Source organism: Balaenoptera acutorostrata, chromosome 13 (assembly GCF_949987535.1).
Source record: "Balaenoptera acutorostrata chromosome 13, mBalAcu1.1, whole genome shotgun sequence".
NCBI lineage: Eukaryota > Metazoa > Chordata > Mammalia > Artiodactyla > Balaenopteridae > Balaenoptera > Balaenoptera acutorostrata.
Genome location: NC_080076.1, coordinates 92,055,869 through 92,073,415, shown reverse-complemented (window position 1 = coordinate 92,073,415; position 17,547 = coordinate 92,055,869). Strand labels below are relative to the sequence as shown.

Sequence of the window (17,547 nt, the reverse complement as noted above, 5' to 3'; positions counted from 1 at the left end):
TCCCCTCGCTCTTTCCCAGCGCCCAGAGCCCCCTCCCTGCGCCCCAGATTTCAAAACAAAAGGTAATCGAGGAACAGCCGTCCAGCTGTCACACACCACGTGCAGACTCTAAATAGGGGCAGGCATTAGCCGCCTGCCGAGCGCAAGTGCCGGAAGGGAAATCGAAGTGGGCAGGGGTGGCACTGACATTTGCACAAAGCCGCCCAACCCCCTGGGCCCCGGGGGAGAGCAGAAGATGACTCACGACAGCACGGCGAAGGTGACGAGCGTGATGGTCAGGCAGAGCACGGACAGCGAGCAGCCGATGTAGCTGACGGACGAGAGCGCCACCTGGTGTCCGCGCGTGAGCTGCGCGGGAAGCAGAGCGGAGGCAGTCAGCCGCCGCCGGGTCCAGGCCCTAGAGGGGGACTGGCCCCGTGACTAATGTGGCCCGAGCCTGATCGGGGGGCTTCAGGCTGGAAGGGGTCCCAGGGCTAATGCACAGCTGAGCACGAGGCGGCCACTGGACCGTCCGGGGTTGGTGGTGACCGCCAGTGCCTGCCTCTCCCCCTGATGCCCTGGTGTTGCCACCCACAGGGCCAGTCCTTCGGTGTTGGCCCTTGGTCCTGCGCATTTCCGCCGCTCCAAATGGCTCCACCCATCACTCAGGTCCCTCCACCCGCCCCGCCCCTGCGCTGCTACTGCATCCCCTCCCTTCCCCCACTGCTCCCCGCCTGCCCCGTGCCTCTGCGCCCGGCCTGTAGGGTTCCCGTAAGGGCCTGACCCATAGGCCCCGGTGCAAGTCCCAGCTGACGACCTAGGAATGGATTTTCATATGTGAAGTGCTCGGAGCAATGTAAGAGTTGGCTGGTATCTCTGATGCCCAGTAGAGCATAAACGTAAGCGGTAAGTCAAGTGGATGCAAAGCCACAAAGAACGGGGACAGAAAGGACAGCTCACCTAACAGCACAACCCCGAACTCCAGGAGCTGGCCTCTCGAGGTCACATACATTTGACCCTGGGATCCAAGAAACTCCGTGCTCCCTAAGCCACACGCCTAGGAGACCAGCATCCCGGGAGCTTCCTGCTCCTCCGTCAGCGTCAAAGACCCAGCCTGGAGCTCACTCTGCATTTGTGCCCAGCGCCAGACATCAAGGTCCCTCCAGCCTTGGCCAGGACACCTGGGGACCTTGGCCTCCAACTAAACTGCTTTCTTCCCTGTTCACCGGGACTTAATTGGGAACAATAGTAGGCAACTCTGAGGTACGGAAAAGGGCTGTTGTCCAGGACGAGGGGCCCAGGAGGCCCCACCAGGAAACGTAAGTGGGTCACAGGGAACAATTTGGGAGCCAGCCGGTCGGTTTCCGAGAACTGATAACTTAATGAGGGGTCAAGAAACACTTTCAGTCCTGGGCTGAATCCCTGGCAGGGGAGGCAGAAGCCTGGACCCAGCAGCCCTGGACATGGGGGCGGGAGGGCCCTCATGAGTAACCCCTGTCTATGCAGGGAAACAAGCTTCCTAGACAGGAGGGGCCACCAGTGCGTTCCTGCAGCGGCCTTCTCGGCAACATCCCAAGATCTGGACCCTAAAGTTCTCCATCTGCAGATAGAAAGGCCAAGCGGTGTTCTGAGCCATCACATATCTGAGGAAGGCAAATGGAAATACATTCCTAGAGCCACTTTCCTGCACTGTATTGCTTAACACTAATTCCTGAGCGATGCTGTCACTGGTCTTCTGTGAAACGATGTTTCTGGTTTTAGATAAGTTTCGGAAAAGCTGCACTCTCTATCTGCCTTTAAAGACTTTTGGTGAATACAAGCAACTTAAGGCTTCTGAGACTCCTTCGGGTAAATATATAGATAGAGAGAGCTATGTTAAACTTGGCATTTCTCAAACTCTTTGGGGGAGGGGAAGAGAGTACCTCTTTGGAAGTGCCGTTACTTCAAGCGATACTTTTCAGAAACGGAGAACCAAAGCCAGGTGAGGGGGGCTTCCCTGGTGGCGCAGTGGTTGAGAGTCTGTCTGCCAATGCGGGGGACACGGGTTCGAGCCCTGGTCTGGGAGGATCCCACATGCCCCGGAGCAACTAGGCCCGTGAGCCACAATTGCTGAGCCTGCGCATCTGGAGCCTGTGCTCCGCAACAAGAGAGGCCGCGATAGTGAGAGGCCCGCGCACCACGATGAAGAGTGGCCCCCGCTTGCCACAACTAGAGAAAGCCCTTGCACAGGAGCGAAGACCCAACACAGCCATAAATAAAATAAATAAATAAAATTAAAAAAAAAAAAAAGTATCTGACTACTCTTTAAAAAAAAAAAAAAAAAAAACCAGGTGAGGAATCACTAACATTATACCAACTATGTCACCTTTCTTTGCTGTCTCATAAGACAGTTGGAAAGTCCTGTCCCACCATCACAATGATCTCCGCCTAGAGGTGGAGGGAAGTATCAGTTACCAGAGTTTATTGGCATCACAGACCATCAACTGTTCCTGGAAACTAAGGTCCACCTCTGCAGCACTCACCTAATTGAAATTAACCTAAATTACCAATGGAAATGACAGCAAATGAAGGATAGCAACATGTCAGCATCCAAGAGCTAGCCTGGCCCCCGTGACACCTTCACCCCATTGCCACTGGGACGTCCCGTTCCTAGGCTGGCCCTGAGCCCAAGTTCTCCGCACGAGTCCTCGCACCCCGAAGTCGCACCCCTTCCCACCCCTGTTCATCGCTGTACTGCCCAAATATCTCACATCCCCCCGGTGGGATGCGTCCCACTCTGGTACTACTGTCACGTTTCACGGGAGAGTCTTCTTACTCCCAGAGAGATGGTGAGCTCTTCAAGGCCAGAGATCACGTTCCTGAAACTTCCACTGTCTCATCAACCACAGCTCTGAGAACAGCAGGGTACTACTGAGAATGATGGTTTTCCACAGGTATTTGCTGAAGGTTTTAGGGTAGAAACAGCCCTCAAGTCTACTCCCCTGACTCCCGCACTGATTCACCATAAAAGATGTGTTTAATCTACATCACTGTTTGCATACCTCTTAGAGAGGTAATAAATCTTTACCTCCTCCACTCACAGAGCTAGGGAGCTTCCAGTAGGCTCACGTGAGAGTTCACTGCACAATGTAGAAGCTTCCAGGCGTGAGGGCTGTACCTGGCCAACCACACTAGCTGAAATCTTTCCCTGTTTTCTGCACACACACTCGGCCTAGAGCCTCTGATAAATGGGAGTCCAGCCCTAGCCTCAGACCCACACCTACCCAACCCTGTACCATATGCCTTCCAACCCCACCATCAGTCAACCCCACCATCAACCAACCCTATTATCAACCAATGCAACCATCAACCAACCCTATTATCAACCAATTCAACCATCAACCAATCTCACCATCAACCAACCCCACCAATCAACCAACTCTTCATCACAACTTTTACCAAACCCAACCAAAGCCAGCCTCAAGCCAGGCACGATAGAGAACACTTAAAAAATGAGATATGGCCCCTCCCTTGCTAACATCCTGGCCAGCCCGTCTTGAAATGGTTATACAGAACATAAGGCAAACTAGATTGGAAGATCGTATTTTCCATGGCCCTTGAATTATAAAGTGAGGCCATAAGGTAAAAATGAGAGGTGATCAAAAGGACCCTTGAAAACCCCTAAGATGCCCCATAAACTGGAGTATCCACAGTCTGTGCAGGTAACCTCATATATCATCCTTCTGTACAGTGGTCTGAATAGCACTGAGGCAGACCAAAGGAGGGACCAGGAGGAACTTGCCTGCAGAAGTCGGGGTCTTCAGACCTTTCTGGTTTAAAACAGCTGTCAAATCTACAGAGCAGAATGGTGTGTGTGTTGGTGGGGGGACAATCTGAGAGACCCTGATTGCCTGAAGGGTTTACTTCCCTCTCTTTTTATATAAGAGCTTTATAACTTTAACACACGTTCAGCCCATCGGTTAGTCAGTGTATTAAGTGAACTTGCATCCTGTGTTAAACACGGCTCCGCTGTAACCTGCAGACAGCCTGTGCCTTGTGAAGTGGGATGGGCGGGGGTGTGGGCTTCACGCAGGCCCTGACACACGGCAGGAAGTGGACGGAGAGGACGGGAGAGGGTCTCCCGGCCTGGAAGCAGCATGCGCTCTAAGTGGTGAGGTCCGCGGAGACGAGAGTTGTCTGTCTTGCTCGTGTCGGGATCCCCAGCATCTAACAGAGGACTGGCAAACTCCAGATGCTCCAGAGGTGAAGCAAAGATCAGAATGCCTGTCTGGGGTAGTGGGGCATTCACAGAAGAGTGGATGGTCAAGAGGGGAAGAGCGGAGCTGCCTTTATTGGGCACCTGCTGCATGCAGGCACTGAACCCGCAGAGCAGCCTGTGGGCATCCTGGTCATCACGATGAGGAAACATGACTGCCCAGCGCTGCACAGCTGGCAAGACAGCGCTGATCCCAGAAGGCCTGGGCCCCCCTCTGCATCAAGCACGTATTAAGCACCCACTGTGTGCCAAGCCTGGGGCTTGCACTGCGGTGGGGAAAGCAGATAATGAGCAAAGGCATAAACAGATAAATACATGAGTGAGGAAATAAGGATGCTAGTTCTGAGACTGACCAGGCTGTGATGGACACAGAGGCCGTGGTGAGGTGATAGGTGGGGGACGGGGAGGGGGGCCCAGACCTGAGAGTCACGCTGGGTCCTCCCTCTCCCCTCAGAGCCCACCCTCACCCAGTCCTGTGGGTTCCTCAGCTGACATGTAGCTATGCAGCCCTCTTTCTCCCCAGTTTCCGAGCCTCTGCCTTAACCTCCTCCAGCCCCTGGACCCCCTCACCGCTCCCCATTTCAGCCAAGTCGCCACTCAGCACACATGGTTCCCAGCTTACCCGCCTCCTGGGCACGCCTGCACCTAGAATGAAATCCACATTCCCTCCCAGGGTCTCCAAGGCCCCCGAGTGATCAGCCCCGCCTGCACCTCTGCCTCACCACCTTAGTCGCTCTGTTGGGAGGGTCCACACCTCCGGAAAGATTCAGCAGAGGGGACTGAACATAGGAAGTAGGTGTAGAAGTGTGGGAAACCCTGAAAAAGGAGATGGTGGTGAGGGTCCCAGAGGACAGCCGCAGCAAGAGCCTCTGCCCTCGTAGGGTGGGAAGGACAATGGGAAGGGGAGATGTGAGCAGAGCTGGGGCCACTGGCAGAGCTGGAAACACAACAGGCCTGTCCCATGAGCTGAGGTCGGCGGCGGAGGGGGGGTACAGCAGGAGCAGGGACCACGGAGGTGACACAGGCAGCGTCAGGAGCCTCTGAGCGACAGCAGAGGTGTAGCGCTTCGTGCCTGGCTCTCACTGGCTGGACTTGGCAGGAACCAGTTGTCAAGGGAAACTGCGGCCGAGCAGAGCGGAGGACAAGTGGGGACACGTCTGAGCGCATGCAGCCCACTCGCTGGATCAGCCCGGGCGCGGATGCTCTCAGCCCCTCGCTGCCCCTGGACCCTGTGTTCCGTTTCCTCTGCTTCTGCCACCCCACCCCCAGCTCTCTGCCAGGCCGGCTCCGTCCTGCCTCTGGTCTCCCCTCCTGCTGGGATCCAGGTGGAGCTTGCCCTCCGCTGGGCGGCTGAGCCACGCGCCTTCCTTCAGCCCCTGGGCAGCGGGGGGTGTGGCAACAGTCCCTGGGCGTAACAAGCTGCAGGTTCTGCCGGCCACACCCGCTGCGCTGAGTCCAGACGGCAGGTGAATCTCACATTCCAGGGGTGGAAATAAGCCCACAGCCCCAAGGACAGGCAGAGATGAGCTTCTGTCCAAAGGTCATCGGTACCAGACCGTCGGCGCCTGGTCTGGTACCCACAGCCCTGCAGTGGTGCATCGGGTGGGATTTCTCCCCGCGGGATGCATGAAGACTTGGCTCTGATGTCTTTCAAAAGATGTCAGTGACTTGCCTTCCTCAGGCTAGTTACCTCATCAGAGGAGCCACGGGGGGCGAGGACGGAGCCCCTTCACCCCCTTGTTACCCAGACCAGGCTCCTGGGGCTGCCTCACCACCCCCCGTCGGCCCCACAGCTCGTGTGCCGGTCTGGGGCCGGCTAGGCAAACAGTAACTGCCTCAGCCTCTCAAAGATTTGGAAATTTAATTCCGGGCAGTGTTCACAAAGGGGAGAGGGGAACAGAGATGCCATGGGGACAATGGCGCGACCCAGGCATCAATTAATCACAGCAGGAAGCCACCTGCTTGGCCCATGGTCACCTGGGGAAGCCAGGGCCACGGGCTGGAGGAGCTGCCCAGCAGGGGGCTGCGAAGGCAAGGCCAGGAAAGCCGCCTGAGGCTCGCGAGAGAGGATGGGCACAGGGCCTCACCGCCTTCCCCTCCCACCTCCTGCCAGAGCCCCAAGGGGCAGGGACCTGGGAAGCCAGCCAGCAGTGGTCAGCCCTGCGATGCAGAGCCCAGCAGGGGAAGGGGTGGGTCTGAGAGCAAAGGCCCGGGACCTGGACAAGACTGGGGTCCTGGGGAAAGGATCTCTCCTGCGTCCAGCTCCTTGGTGGGAGCTGCGGAGCCGCCGGCCCTGCCCCTGAGGCTGCCGGCCCCCAAGACACTAACCGGAAGCCGTGTGACCTCCAGCTTTATACATGGGGGTGGGACGGGGGTAACGCGACACCGAGACTGCAAGGCACGTACAGCCTCTGTTGGGGGAGGCGTGTGGACAACGGGAGGACATGGACCCAAGACACCCGTCACCCCAACACTCTCTGCACGGAGGTGGGGCTGGAGCAGACACACACCCCCCCATAAATGGTGGCTTCAAGCATCTATGAAAAGCTAAAGCCTCGCGCTGCTTGACCCCGCACGTCCACTGTGGTGAGTTCTCCTACAGACGCGCTCACAGTGAAGGGAAGGGAGTCTGCACACAGATAAGTATTGTTCGCAGCAGCCAAAGACTGTCGTCACCTGATGTTGATCCACAGAGAAATCACGGGGTGGGCGGGGCGAGGTACACAGTGGTGAAAATGAGTGAGGTAGATCCGCGCAGACAGGGATGGACCAGTCACCAGGATACGTCTTTCAGAAGCACACAACAGTCTTTACAGCACGCAGCACTGTGTTGAAGGAACAGGGGGTGACACGGAGACTGTCTCTGAGGTGACAGAGCCAGCCGCTGCTCCGGGCAGGGCCCTGGGAGACCCGGGATGGGGTGGGGAGCCGGCGTGCTCAACTCTGCCTTCTGTGTTGTTGCACTTTTCCCACGTGGTGTAGCATCTTTACAGCAAACACACCCCAAGGAATTGGCCCTGGCTTCACCTCAGTCCAGCAAGGAGCCCTTGGGCTCCTGTAGGGCTCCTCACCCCTGACACAGGGGGTGGCAGCGTATCAGAGATGGTCCCCCTTTGCCCCTTTTTCCACCACCATGCGGATATCCATAATGCTTACGACAAAAAATGTGGAATCTACCCGATCTGGGTCATAACACACTTCAGTCCCCGACTCAGTCCTCCAGCCCAGAGCTGACCACCCTGAACCACTGTGGAGCCCTTGGCCTCCCTGCCCTACCCTCTATCCCTCTCTCTCCCGTCTCCCTCCCTCTGGGGGGCTGCACATCAGTCCTTGGGTCCTCGGGATGGAGACGCCCCAGCTCCACCCCGGCTCATTCCCGGCCTCCTCGCTCCTGGCCACCACGCTCACACCCCAACCCCACGGAGGGCGCTCTCGGTCCTGAGGGCAGCCCTGAGAGAGGAGCCCTCGGGCACCCCGCTGCCAGCTTCCCCTGCAGCTCAAGCCCCATCACAGCTCCAGAGCAGATGCTTCTCAGAAGATTCTAGGATAAATGAAGCAGCGGCTGCGTTTCCCCTGAAGTAGCAGCCTGGGTCTGGGTGGAGGACTGGGGGATAGTGAAATTGGCCGGGCGGGAGTCCTGACCCCACAGAGAGGCACTGTTTCCAGGACAGCAGGGCCGGCCGATGCCAAGCTGATGCCCCACAGCACCAGGCTGCTGTCTCCTGCCCCTGACGTCTGCCCCTACCGCCTCAGCCCGCTCCCACAAGTCCCAGGTGGTCGCAGTGCCTGCACGCCTGGGGTTCCAGCGGGGAGAGAGGGGATGGCAGGCAGGGCCCAGCCCCAGAGCTCAGCCAACATGCCCACCCCAGAGAGGCAGCAAGGCAAGGACTCAGGGAAAGAGCCCTGAGGAAGCCCTGGAGGGAGACAGGAGGGAGAGAGATGGGAGGGGCAGGGGAGGGGGAGGCAGGAGGGAGAGAGATGGGAGGGGCAGGGGAGGGGGAGGCAGGAGGGAGAGAGATGGGAGGGGCAGGGGAGGGGGAGACAGGAGGGGGAGAGATGGGAGGGGCAGGGGAGGGGGAGACAGGAGGGGGAGAGATGGGAGGGGCAGGGGAGGGGGGAGGGGGGAAGGGAGGCACTCTCTGCACCTCTCCAGTGCCCCGCTCAGCACCATCCCAGGCTCTCCGGAGAGGCTGGTGAGATTCACCCTGTGGACATGGATGGTGGGGGGTCCGAAGAGGAAGTTCCTGGTCCGAACACAGCCTGGAAGGGCTTGGCTGGTGAATCAGCAGGAGGGAGAGAGCAGATATGCAAAGCAGAGCCCAGAGGACCAGCCAGGACCCAGCGGGAGCCTGTCTGCTACCCTTTCCTACATAACTGCAGGGACCAGGGAACTGAGGAGTGACGCGGGGGGCCTTTCTGGGTCTGCAAGAGGAAGGCATTTAGGACCGGCCCCTCCGTGTGCAGATACACAAGGTGAGGCATTACATCCTGGGGGGGCGGGGAATAAAGGGCAAAACAAGAGACTTTTCAGCTCCCTCCTCCCGCAGGACCCCCGTCAACAAGGAGACAGTAGTCCTGACTCCGCACCTAGAGGCTCGGGACCCTGCCGTCCTTCGGAAGAATGAAAGAAGAGGGAGAGACACCCGGCCCGGAGCTCTGATGCTGCCTGCGGGGAGGTGGTGGTCCCCAGGCTCAGCCCTGCTCCATCCCAGTCCCCTCCCTACTCCTCTCTGATGCAGCTCCTCGGCTGCCAGGACATCCCAGGCGGGTGCTAGTGCTGACATCACTGCGGCCTCGGTCAGGCCGAGTGCCTGGGGCTGGGTGCTCAGAGCTCAGTACTCACTGCTGGGTGCTCAGAGCTCAGTACTTGGGCTGGGAGGTGTCTGACCCCCCCCCCCCCCACAGCTCCATGAGGAGGGCGTCCTCACCCACCTCACAGGCAGAGAAGCCAAAGCTCAGAGCGGGCCCTTGCTCAAGGTCATGCGGTGTGCTGGGGGAGGGGCCGAGTGCCTAGCTGACCGGGAAGCAGAGTGGGGCTGCTGCTGGCCACACCCCAGTGATGGGGACAGAGCCACAGACAGTAGGTGCCCATCAGAAGCTGCCTAAGTGACCTGCACGCCTGGAGACCCTGGAGGAAAGAACCTGCTTCCCGATGGTGAATCAAGCCCTCCGCCAGCACCGGACTAAATGCTGGCCCGGCCTGTCCGCGATACACCCACCAGGACCACAAATACAGCTCAGAGAGGGGGCATTTCACCAGCCCCAGGGCCGCCTTGTAATTAGGCTCCGGCTCCCCTCCCTGGCAGCCAGAGTCTGGGGGTGTGGCCACCTGTGGGTCCTCTAACCATCAGCCCAGACTGGACATGGGCCCTGAGAGACGGAGGAGGGGCTCCTATGAAGGCAGGACACCACCCCCTTCCCAGCCCTGCACTGCAGCTCCAGCCTCAGGAAGGCGTGGTGTGCCCCAGCCGTGCCCTTCCTTTCCCACCAGCGGCTAGATTTAGAAACGCCCAGAAGAGCCTGGAGTTTGCTTCAGGACATGGACTCCTCTGAGTCAGAGACCACAAACGCCAGTGCCTCCCGAGAGGCAGCTCATATAAATTCAGGAGGCCAGCCGGGAGCGTGCACACATACTAAACAAGTGAAGCTTTTCTTCCACAAAGAGACACCTTTATCTTCCTTTCTTTTCCAACAGTTCCTCTTCGTGCGTATGTCGCTTTCCCGCCGGAGAAAAGAACAAGAAGCATTTTACTGTCTTCCTAAAAGCAGAATAATGAGAACATGATGACGAATGGCCCCTAGCGTGAGGGAGGTGATAGGGAGTGGTGGGGACTGTGGAGAACTGCAGTGCACACCCCCGCCTGAGGGAGCAGGGCTGCTCTGTCAGGAGTGGAAGCTCTGTGTGGCCAGATCGCCTTCTTCTTCTTCTTCTTCTTTTTAAGAAAACCAGAAATCCAAAATTTTAGATAATATCTCTGAGTTTTGAAATGTTGACAAATGGCAAAATGGCCATCATTTTAAAAAGTCTACAAATAACAAATGCTGGAGAGGGTGTGGAGAAAAAGGAACCCTCGTACACTGTTGGTGGGAATGTAAATTGACACAGCCACTATGGAGAACAGTATGGAGGGTCCTGAAAAAACTAAAAATAGAACTACCATACGACCCAGCGGTCCCACTCCTGGGCATATATCTGGAGAAGACTATAATTCGAAAAGATACGTGCACCCCCGTGTTCATTGCAGCACTATTTATAATGGCCAGGACAAGTCAGACAGAGAAAGACAAATACCATGTGGTATCACTCATATGTGGAATCTAAAATATTATACAAATGAACTTATCTATGAAACAGAAACAGAGACCTAGAGAACGGACTTGTGGTTGCCAAGGGAGAGGGGTTGGGGAGGGATGAGTGGGAGGTTGGGATTAGCAGATGCAAACTATTATATCTAGAATGGATAAACAACAGGGTTCTACTGTAGAGCACAGGGAACTATATTCAATAGCCTGTGATAAACCGTAATGGAAAAGAATATGAAAAAGAACGTGAATCACTTTGCTGTATAGCAGAAGTTAACACAATGTTGTAAAATGTTATTTTGTTCAATAAAATAAATTTTAAAAAATTATTTTAAAATAATGGGCTAACTGAAACACGTCCACCGGCCGAAGTCAGCCTGCAGCCACGGGCTGTAACTCTGTCTCAGGGGACCGTTCCTTCCCTGTGGCTGCCAGGCCCCCGGCCCCAGGCTCCCTGACTGATGGGAAGGCAAAGGGGCCCCTGTGGTCCAGCCTTCGCAGGCGCACCTGTCCTGGCACGGTGCTCCCGCCGCCTCCCGGGACAGACGTCCAGGCCCAGGCTGCTGTCGAGGAGCCCCTGAGGCAGCCAGGGGCAGCCCCTGATCCCGCCTGTTCTGACTTCCCTTCCCACCCATAAATTCCACTCACAAGGCAGCAGCCGCTGCGGTTACTGCTGCTTCAACCAGAAACCCGGGGTGATGCCCGCCTGCCCCCTGCCCCGGATCCTGCCTGGGGCAGCCCACCGGAGCGGGAGCCTCTGTTCCTCGGTCCCCGGAGCCCGCTGCTGGTCAGTCCTTAGGGATGAGCGAGGTCCCAGCGCCCGCCGGCCTCCTCTTGTGCACCTTTGGTCCCTGTGCCTGGGAGTCAGGGGTCCTGACTAAACCCGCACGCACCGGGCTTTCCGGCATCCGGGGGGAGCGCTCCTGCGTTCCTCCAAGCTGCTCTCCCCTGTGGAACTGACTACCTCATGCACACACTTGTTCAGCCGGCCCCCTGCCGAACGCCAGCCGCTGGGCACCGGGCGCTCTCAGACCTCAGCAACAGCCTCCCCAAGCTGCGAATTGCATTCTTCCCTCATCTGAGGTCATTCCACACAAATGCATTACCGGGGGCGTACCACACAGGCCGGGGGGCTCGGTCCAGTCTCTCCCGACGCTTGTTTGCCTCGCTCGGGGAGGCGGGGGTCCAAGGGCAGACCCCCGAGGCGGAAGCTGGGTGGGAGAGGAGCCAGGAGAGACGGGCAGGGAGAAGCAACGCGGGCTCAGAGGAGACAGCCTGCCCAGGAGCCCAGGAAGGCACGGGCTCAACATCAGGGAAGTAAAGGCATTCGTGCTGTTTTCATTCATTCTCTGAAAGCCCCACGGATCTGGCATCTACCTGTGATAACTGCCTTGTTGCTTTTTTTAACATTCATGAAAACGTTCATTTTTAGCACAGCTAATTTTAAACCATTTTCAAATCAACCTTTCCTGGCGATGAGTAGATATGATTTGCTTCCATGAAGACACCCACTGACTGTGTCTAAATCTGGTGTTGCCACTGAGTGGCGACAGATCTGTAATCACAGATGCTCTGTGACCACAGTTTTCCAGCTTCCTAGACCGAGCTGCCTCTTCTCCCTCTCCCACCGGCAGGCACAAACACAACTTCCCGCTGAGTGTTTGCCCCTCTGCCCACTCCCACTGCCCAACAGACCCACCCATGTCACAGAGGAAACTGGATTTAGTCCTCGGTGGGTAAAGGGTCCATCCAGGGGCGTGACCACCAGCCTGAGCTTTGCACAGGAGGGCAGAGCTCAAGTCCAGACTCTGGTGACCTTGGGGAAGTTCCCAAACCCTCATCTGTGAGGCCCGCATGGCGAGGCCAGAAGGAGGGGAGAGACCCCCGAACAGTGCCTTTCCTGTGTTCACTGTCACCAGCAGGCACTCTGCTCTGTGACCCCCAGAACCACAACCCACCTCCAGTGACCCCAGGGCTGCCACGCCTGCAGACAGAACACCTGCCCTTCTTCTGGCTCTCGGTCTGCCCGCGGCTCACTGTAGAACAAGTCTTGTTTCCTGCGTCCCTGGAACTGCTCTCCCAAGAGGCAGTCTCACCAGTCTCCTCTGCATCTTACTTCGTGGAGGACCATCTGTCCCACTCCCTCCCTTCAGACCCCCAACCGAGGTCCCATCTCCACCTGCTATAGAGCACACGTTTGGAATCAGACGAACCCTAACTCGCCCTTCAAATCTGTAACAACCGGCCCAGTCACTTTCACGGGACGTGAACACAAGCTTGATCTGACTTTGACAGACAAGATGCCTGACTCTAGGGTCTATTCAGAGAGAGGTCTGGGGCCAGCAGTGCCTGGGCACTGCCTGGGCCCTGTGAGCAGGGAACCACCCAGACCTGAGGAACCTAGATCAGCATTTTCACAAGACCCGATGGTCCCTGAGCACGTGGGGTTCAGGCTGCTGGTCTGCGGACATCGGACTGGCCCAGGCCACGGATACACCTCCCACACGTGGCCTAGAAAGGATAACTAATGACACATCTAAAAATCAGGAGGTTTTGCACAAAACCCATCTCCAGCTTTTCTCAATCAAAGAGGGGGCAGCTCCAGCCCGCGTGCACAGCGGCTGCCCCGTCAGCAGGGCAAGGGCTCTCAGTTCACCACACCCCCCGCGATGGCCTCCACTCCCGTCACCCCTGCGGCCTCTCGGCGCCCCGGACATTTGGGTCTGAAGCTCCCTGGGGCCTCCCATGCACCAGCCTCCTTGCTGTTCATGCTCAGGCCCCGCACCCACGGCCCCCCTGCCTGGACGCCCTTCCATCTGCGTCTGCATGGCTCCCCCACAACCCCCTGGGGTCTCTTCCCGTCGCCCCCCGCTCAGGAGGCCCTGCGGGGCCACCGCTGTCTTCCCGCCTGACCCTCCCACGTTTGCCCTCACAGGCCGCGTCTCCGTCCGCACTCAAGATCTTGAGCGCTGTATTTTTCCAGAATAACACCTAAAAAGCCCAGGGGTCACCTGGAGCTCAACAATTCATTGGTGAATGGATGAGTGACCACAGGCTGGGCCAGCCCGCCCTCTGGGCTTCATCTTCTCCACTTATCCAGCAGGGGGCTGGGTCACAGGACCACCCAGACCCTCCGGGCACTACTGACACAGGTGCCGCGTGGCGGCAGGGCGGTGCCTTTGCCGGGGGCCAACGTGAGTGGCTGGACTCTCCCCTGTGACACCAGAAGGATGAAGCAGAGCCACAAGGGCCGAGGCCCTGGCAGGAGGGAGGACCCGGGGCCCTGGCTGGAGGACAGAGGTGGAGGCGGGAGCCCCACAGAGGCCGTGCTTCTCATCTGCCAGGGCCTGATGCACCAGGAGATACGAGTGGCGTCAGGACCTGTTGACTAGGATAAGCAAGGGCGGCAGAGGAAGCGACTGGGTGGAGGGACCAGCAGAACCGGAGCCTCGCGCAGTCAGGGCGGCTGATGCTTGGGTCTCGCGAACAGGGACTTACTCTCCCGACTCCAATGCACTCGGCTGTGTTGTCATCTTATTTCATTTTTCTTTAAATCACTAGCAACGGCCCACCGCACTGATCCCCCCGGCTACCAATGGTTCACAACCCAGTGTGCGCCCCGACTTAGGATCAAAGAGCTGCAGGTCGAGAGAAAGGTTTTTTTTTTCCTGTTTTTTTGGCTGCGTCAGGTCTTAGTTTCGGCACGCGGGATCTTCGTTGAGGCATGTGGGATCTTTCATTGCGGCGCGCGGGCTTCTCTCCAGTTGTGGCGTGTGGGTTTTCTCTCTCTAGTTGTGGCGCGCGGGCTCCAGAGCGCGTGGGCTCTGTAGTTTGCAGCACGCGGTCTCTTTCATTGAGGTGCGCAAGATCAGTAGTTGTGGCATGCGGGCTTAGTTGCTCCGCGGCGTGTGGGATCTTAGCTCCCCGACCGGGGAGGGAACCCGCATCCCCTGCATTGGAAGGCGATTCATTACCACTGGACCACCAGGGAAGTCCCGAGAAAGGGTTTTGACCGAGCACGTGGGAAGGACGGAAACGGAAAGGGAGGAGGTGCCAGTCACTCAACTGCCCCCTAAAGGCCACACATTCAAGAAGACGCTCCCGCTGGGACTGTCTGGGGGAGTCACACCTGCCTGGACGACAGGTGCGCTGGGCAGACAGGTGGGCTTGCACCCCTCAGGTCTACGACAGAACTGCCCGCTCTGAAACTAAAAGCTGATGCATCAACGCCTGGGCTTCATTTCACGCGTCGCCAGTTTTCCCAGGCGTAACCTAGCAACTCCTGGCAACTCCGCCTGATGGGGCTGCTGAGAAGTCTGCTCGCCCCACCCTCGCTTGAAGCTTCACCACGGGCAGAGCAAAGGGGGTCATCTGTTCAGATCGACAGTGTTGCGTGTGTCCATGCGGGGAGTTTGCGGGATGGGGGGCGGACCAGCCCCCGTGTCCTCCTAGAGACCGCCAGGAACTCCTCTCCGGAGTCTCCATCAGTAATTCACAGCCTGCTTGTGAAATCCATGATACGCTTTGCGATGGAAAGGCCGCCCTGCTCACCACCTTCCACCCGCGATACGCCAACCTCGTCAGTCCTCCTGCCCTCTGCACTCGCCTTCTCAGCCTGGAATATTCCTCTCCCAGGCCTCCTAGAGACAAGACTCTGCTGGCCATTCAAATGTCACTTCCTCGGAGACAACCGCCCAGACCACACTCCCAGAAGGCGTCCTCCCTCCCCACCTGCCGTCTCCTCCATCGCTCCCTCCGAGGCTCTTCCTACACTTATTGCTCTTCGAACTTACCATTTACCCGCTAATTTGTTTATGCTCTGTCTTTCCCACTAGAATATAAACTACTCCAAGGCAGAAACGCATGGTTTTTCTTGTTTACAAATGAACCTCTGGGCCTGGCAATACCCGATAGGTATTTGTCGAATGATGGTGGATAAGGAGCCAACCCTTAGGTAAACGCCGCGTGCAGTCTGGGTGTTGCTATAAGAACCACACCTTCCCTAACAAAACGGATGCAATCACGGGCTCATCAGATACCTCCTGACGCCCAGTGTGTGCAGCGCCTGGAGTACAACACCCAGGAGAACAGAGCCTGTTCATAAACACACAGACCCTGCGAGTGGACGCACCCCGAGAGGGCGGCCCGTGTGACGGGAGGTGGGTTTGCCAGAGCAGGTCATGCGGCAACGGCGACCCAGCGGCCGGGGCATCTCATTGCCCGTCAGCCACCACCTCCCTTCCCTCAGGCACATGGGGGTGGGGAGGTCAGAGCATCCTCTTGACAAGCGGCCGGTGTGCCGAGTGGAGGACTCAGCTCCACCGACGCAGGAGGAGAAAGCCCCTGCCCAGCTCCAGCCCCACTGCCCCAGGTGAGAGCTCTGGCCCAGCGCCGCCACGGATCTTCGAGAGCAGCCAGAAATTCAGAGTCGTAAAACATCTTCAATCTCCACAACCAGAATGGGATGAAACCAAACTTGTCTCCAGGTGCCCGACCCGCCCTGCATCTTAGGAGATCCTAGGAGAAGCCCCATCGACTCCCTGCTCTCCCACCCCCACGAGGAAAATTCAGTTTTCTTTGTGGGCCTAAGAAGCCAAGGAAGTCATCACGCCCAGGTGTCAGACACTGATCATAGTTTAGAGGGTCCCACAGCAGGGCATCTGCATTTTCTTTAAGTTACTTATTTATTTTCGGCTGTGTTGGGTCTTCGTTGCGGTGCGCGGGCTTCTCACTGTGGTGGCTTCTCTTGTTGTGGAGCACGGGCTCAAGCGCTCAGGCTTCAGTAGTTGTGGCACGCGGGCTCAGTAGTTGTGGCACGTGGGCTCAGTAGTTGTGGCTCGTGGGCTCAGTAGTTGTGGCACACAGGCTCAGTAGTTGTGGTTCACGGGCTCAGTAGTTGTGGCTCATGGGCTCAGTAGTTGTGGCTCGCAGGCTCTAGAGCACAGGCTCAGTAGCTGTGGCGCACGGGCTTAGTTGCTCCGTGGCATGTGGGATCTTCCCGGACCAGGGCTCGAACCCGTGTCCCCTGCACTGGCAGGCGGATTCCTACCCACTGCGCCACCAGGGAAGCCCCACATCTGCATTTTTAAAGAGCACTCTGTCTTCTCCTACAAGCTACGCCTCCCTCGAACCACAGAAGTTAACCTCTAGTTCTTAGTGCTGACCAAGCCTAGCAGGCAATAAAGATTAAATATTCTGAAGCAGAGAAACCCAACCAGGAGGGGCCTCTTCCATCCTTAACCTGAGGATAGACGTCCTGGCCCCGTTTGGAGAGGAGGACGCAGGGGGCGGTCAGAAATCCCCTCCCCCACCTCAGGGCTCACTCCCGCTGGGGCTGGAAGTCACGTCCCTCAGAAACAGGTCCAGGGCCCCGTCTGCAGCCCAGGGTCTCCTGTTGCACAGCAGAAATGCTCCGAGGACATGGCGTGGCCACCCTGGACATAGATGCAGCTGTATGCCACCCCCGGTGACACTTTCTCTGGACATCCAGGCACACTGCTTATAGCCGAGGACCTCGCTCTGCTGGACACGCCCATGGCACGGGGAGGGTTTCACAGCCCAGTGACCAAAGACAGAAAACGCGGCCATGACCACCTCCTAGGCGGCACGTGCATCCTCGAGAGGGACCCAGGGTCTGCACAGGTGCTGGCTGAGGAAACCTGGAGCTTTTGCCAAAGAAGCGGAGCGTCATGGATGTCCCCAACCACCGGGCCTCCCTACCTGCGCAGGCTCCCATCTGCCCGGCTGCGGCTGAAGCCCCGGCGCTGACGACGAAGCCCTGCCACCCGGCCCCCACCGCAGGCTGACGGAGAGAGGGCACCTCCTCGCGGCCCCAGAGCCCCTCCCCGCCTGGCGCTTACCTCCAGCGGGGCCACCTGCATCAGGATGGCGAAGTTGGTGAGGTGCGTGCAGCGGCAGACAGAGGAGCTGAGGGTCCCTTCGGTGAGAGCGCAGCCCTGGTTCGACCAGATGCCTTCTCCGGAGCTGAGGACACAGGAGGAACCGTCAGT

General features: G+C 58.0%; 1 protein-coding gene across 4 annotated transcripts in view; it reads right to left on the bottom strand.

Annotated features, from left to right (window-relative positions):
* The window catches only part of ADGRD1 (adhesion G protein-coupled receptor D1), a 144,240-nt gene that overhangs the window by 27,608 nt on the left and 99,085 nt on the right, over positions 1 to 17,547 (bottom strand). For all 4 annotated transcript variants that reach the window (XM_007189650.2, XM_007189653.2, XM_007189651.2 and 1 more), the window contains 2 exons: positions 17,398 to 17,521; positions 245 to 348 (listed from right to left, as the gene is read on the bottom strand). In XM_007189650.2, coding sequence (XP_007189712.2) covers positions 245 to 348; positions 17,398 to 17,521 — 228 coding nt within the window. The remainder of the gene's footprint in view (positions 1 to 244; positions 349 to 17,397; positions 17,522 to 17,547) is intronic.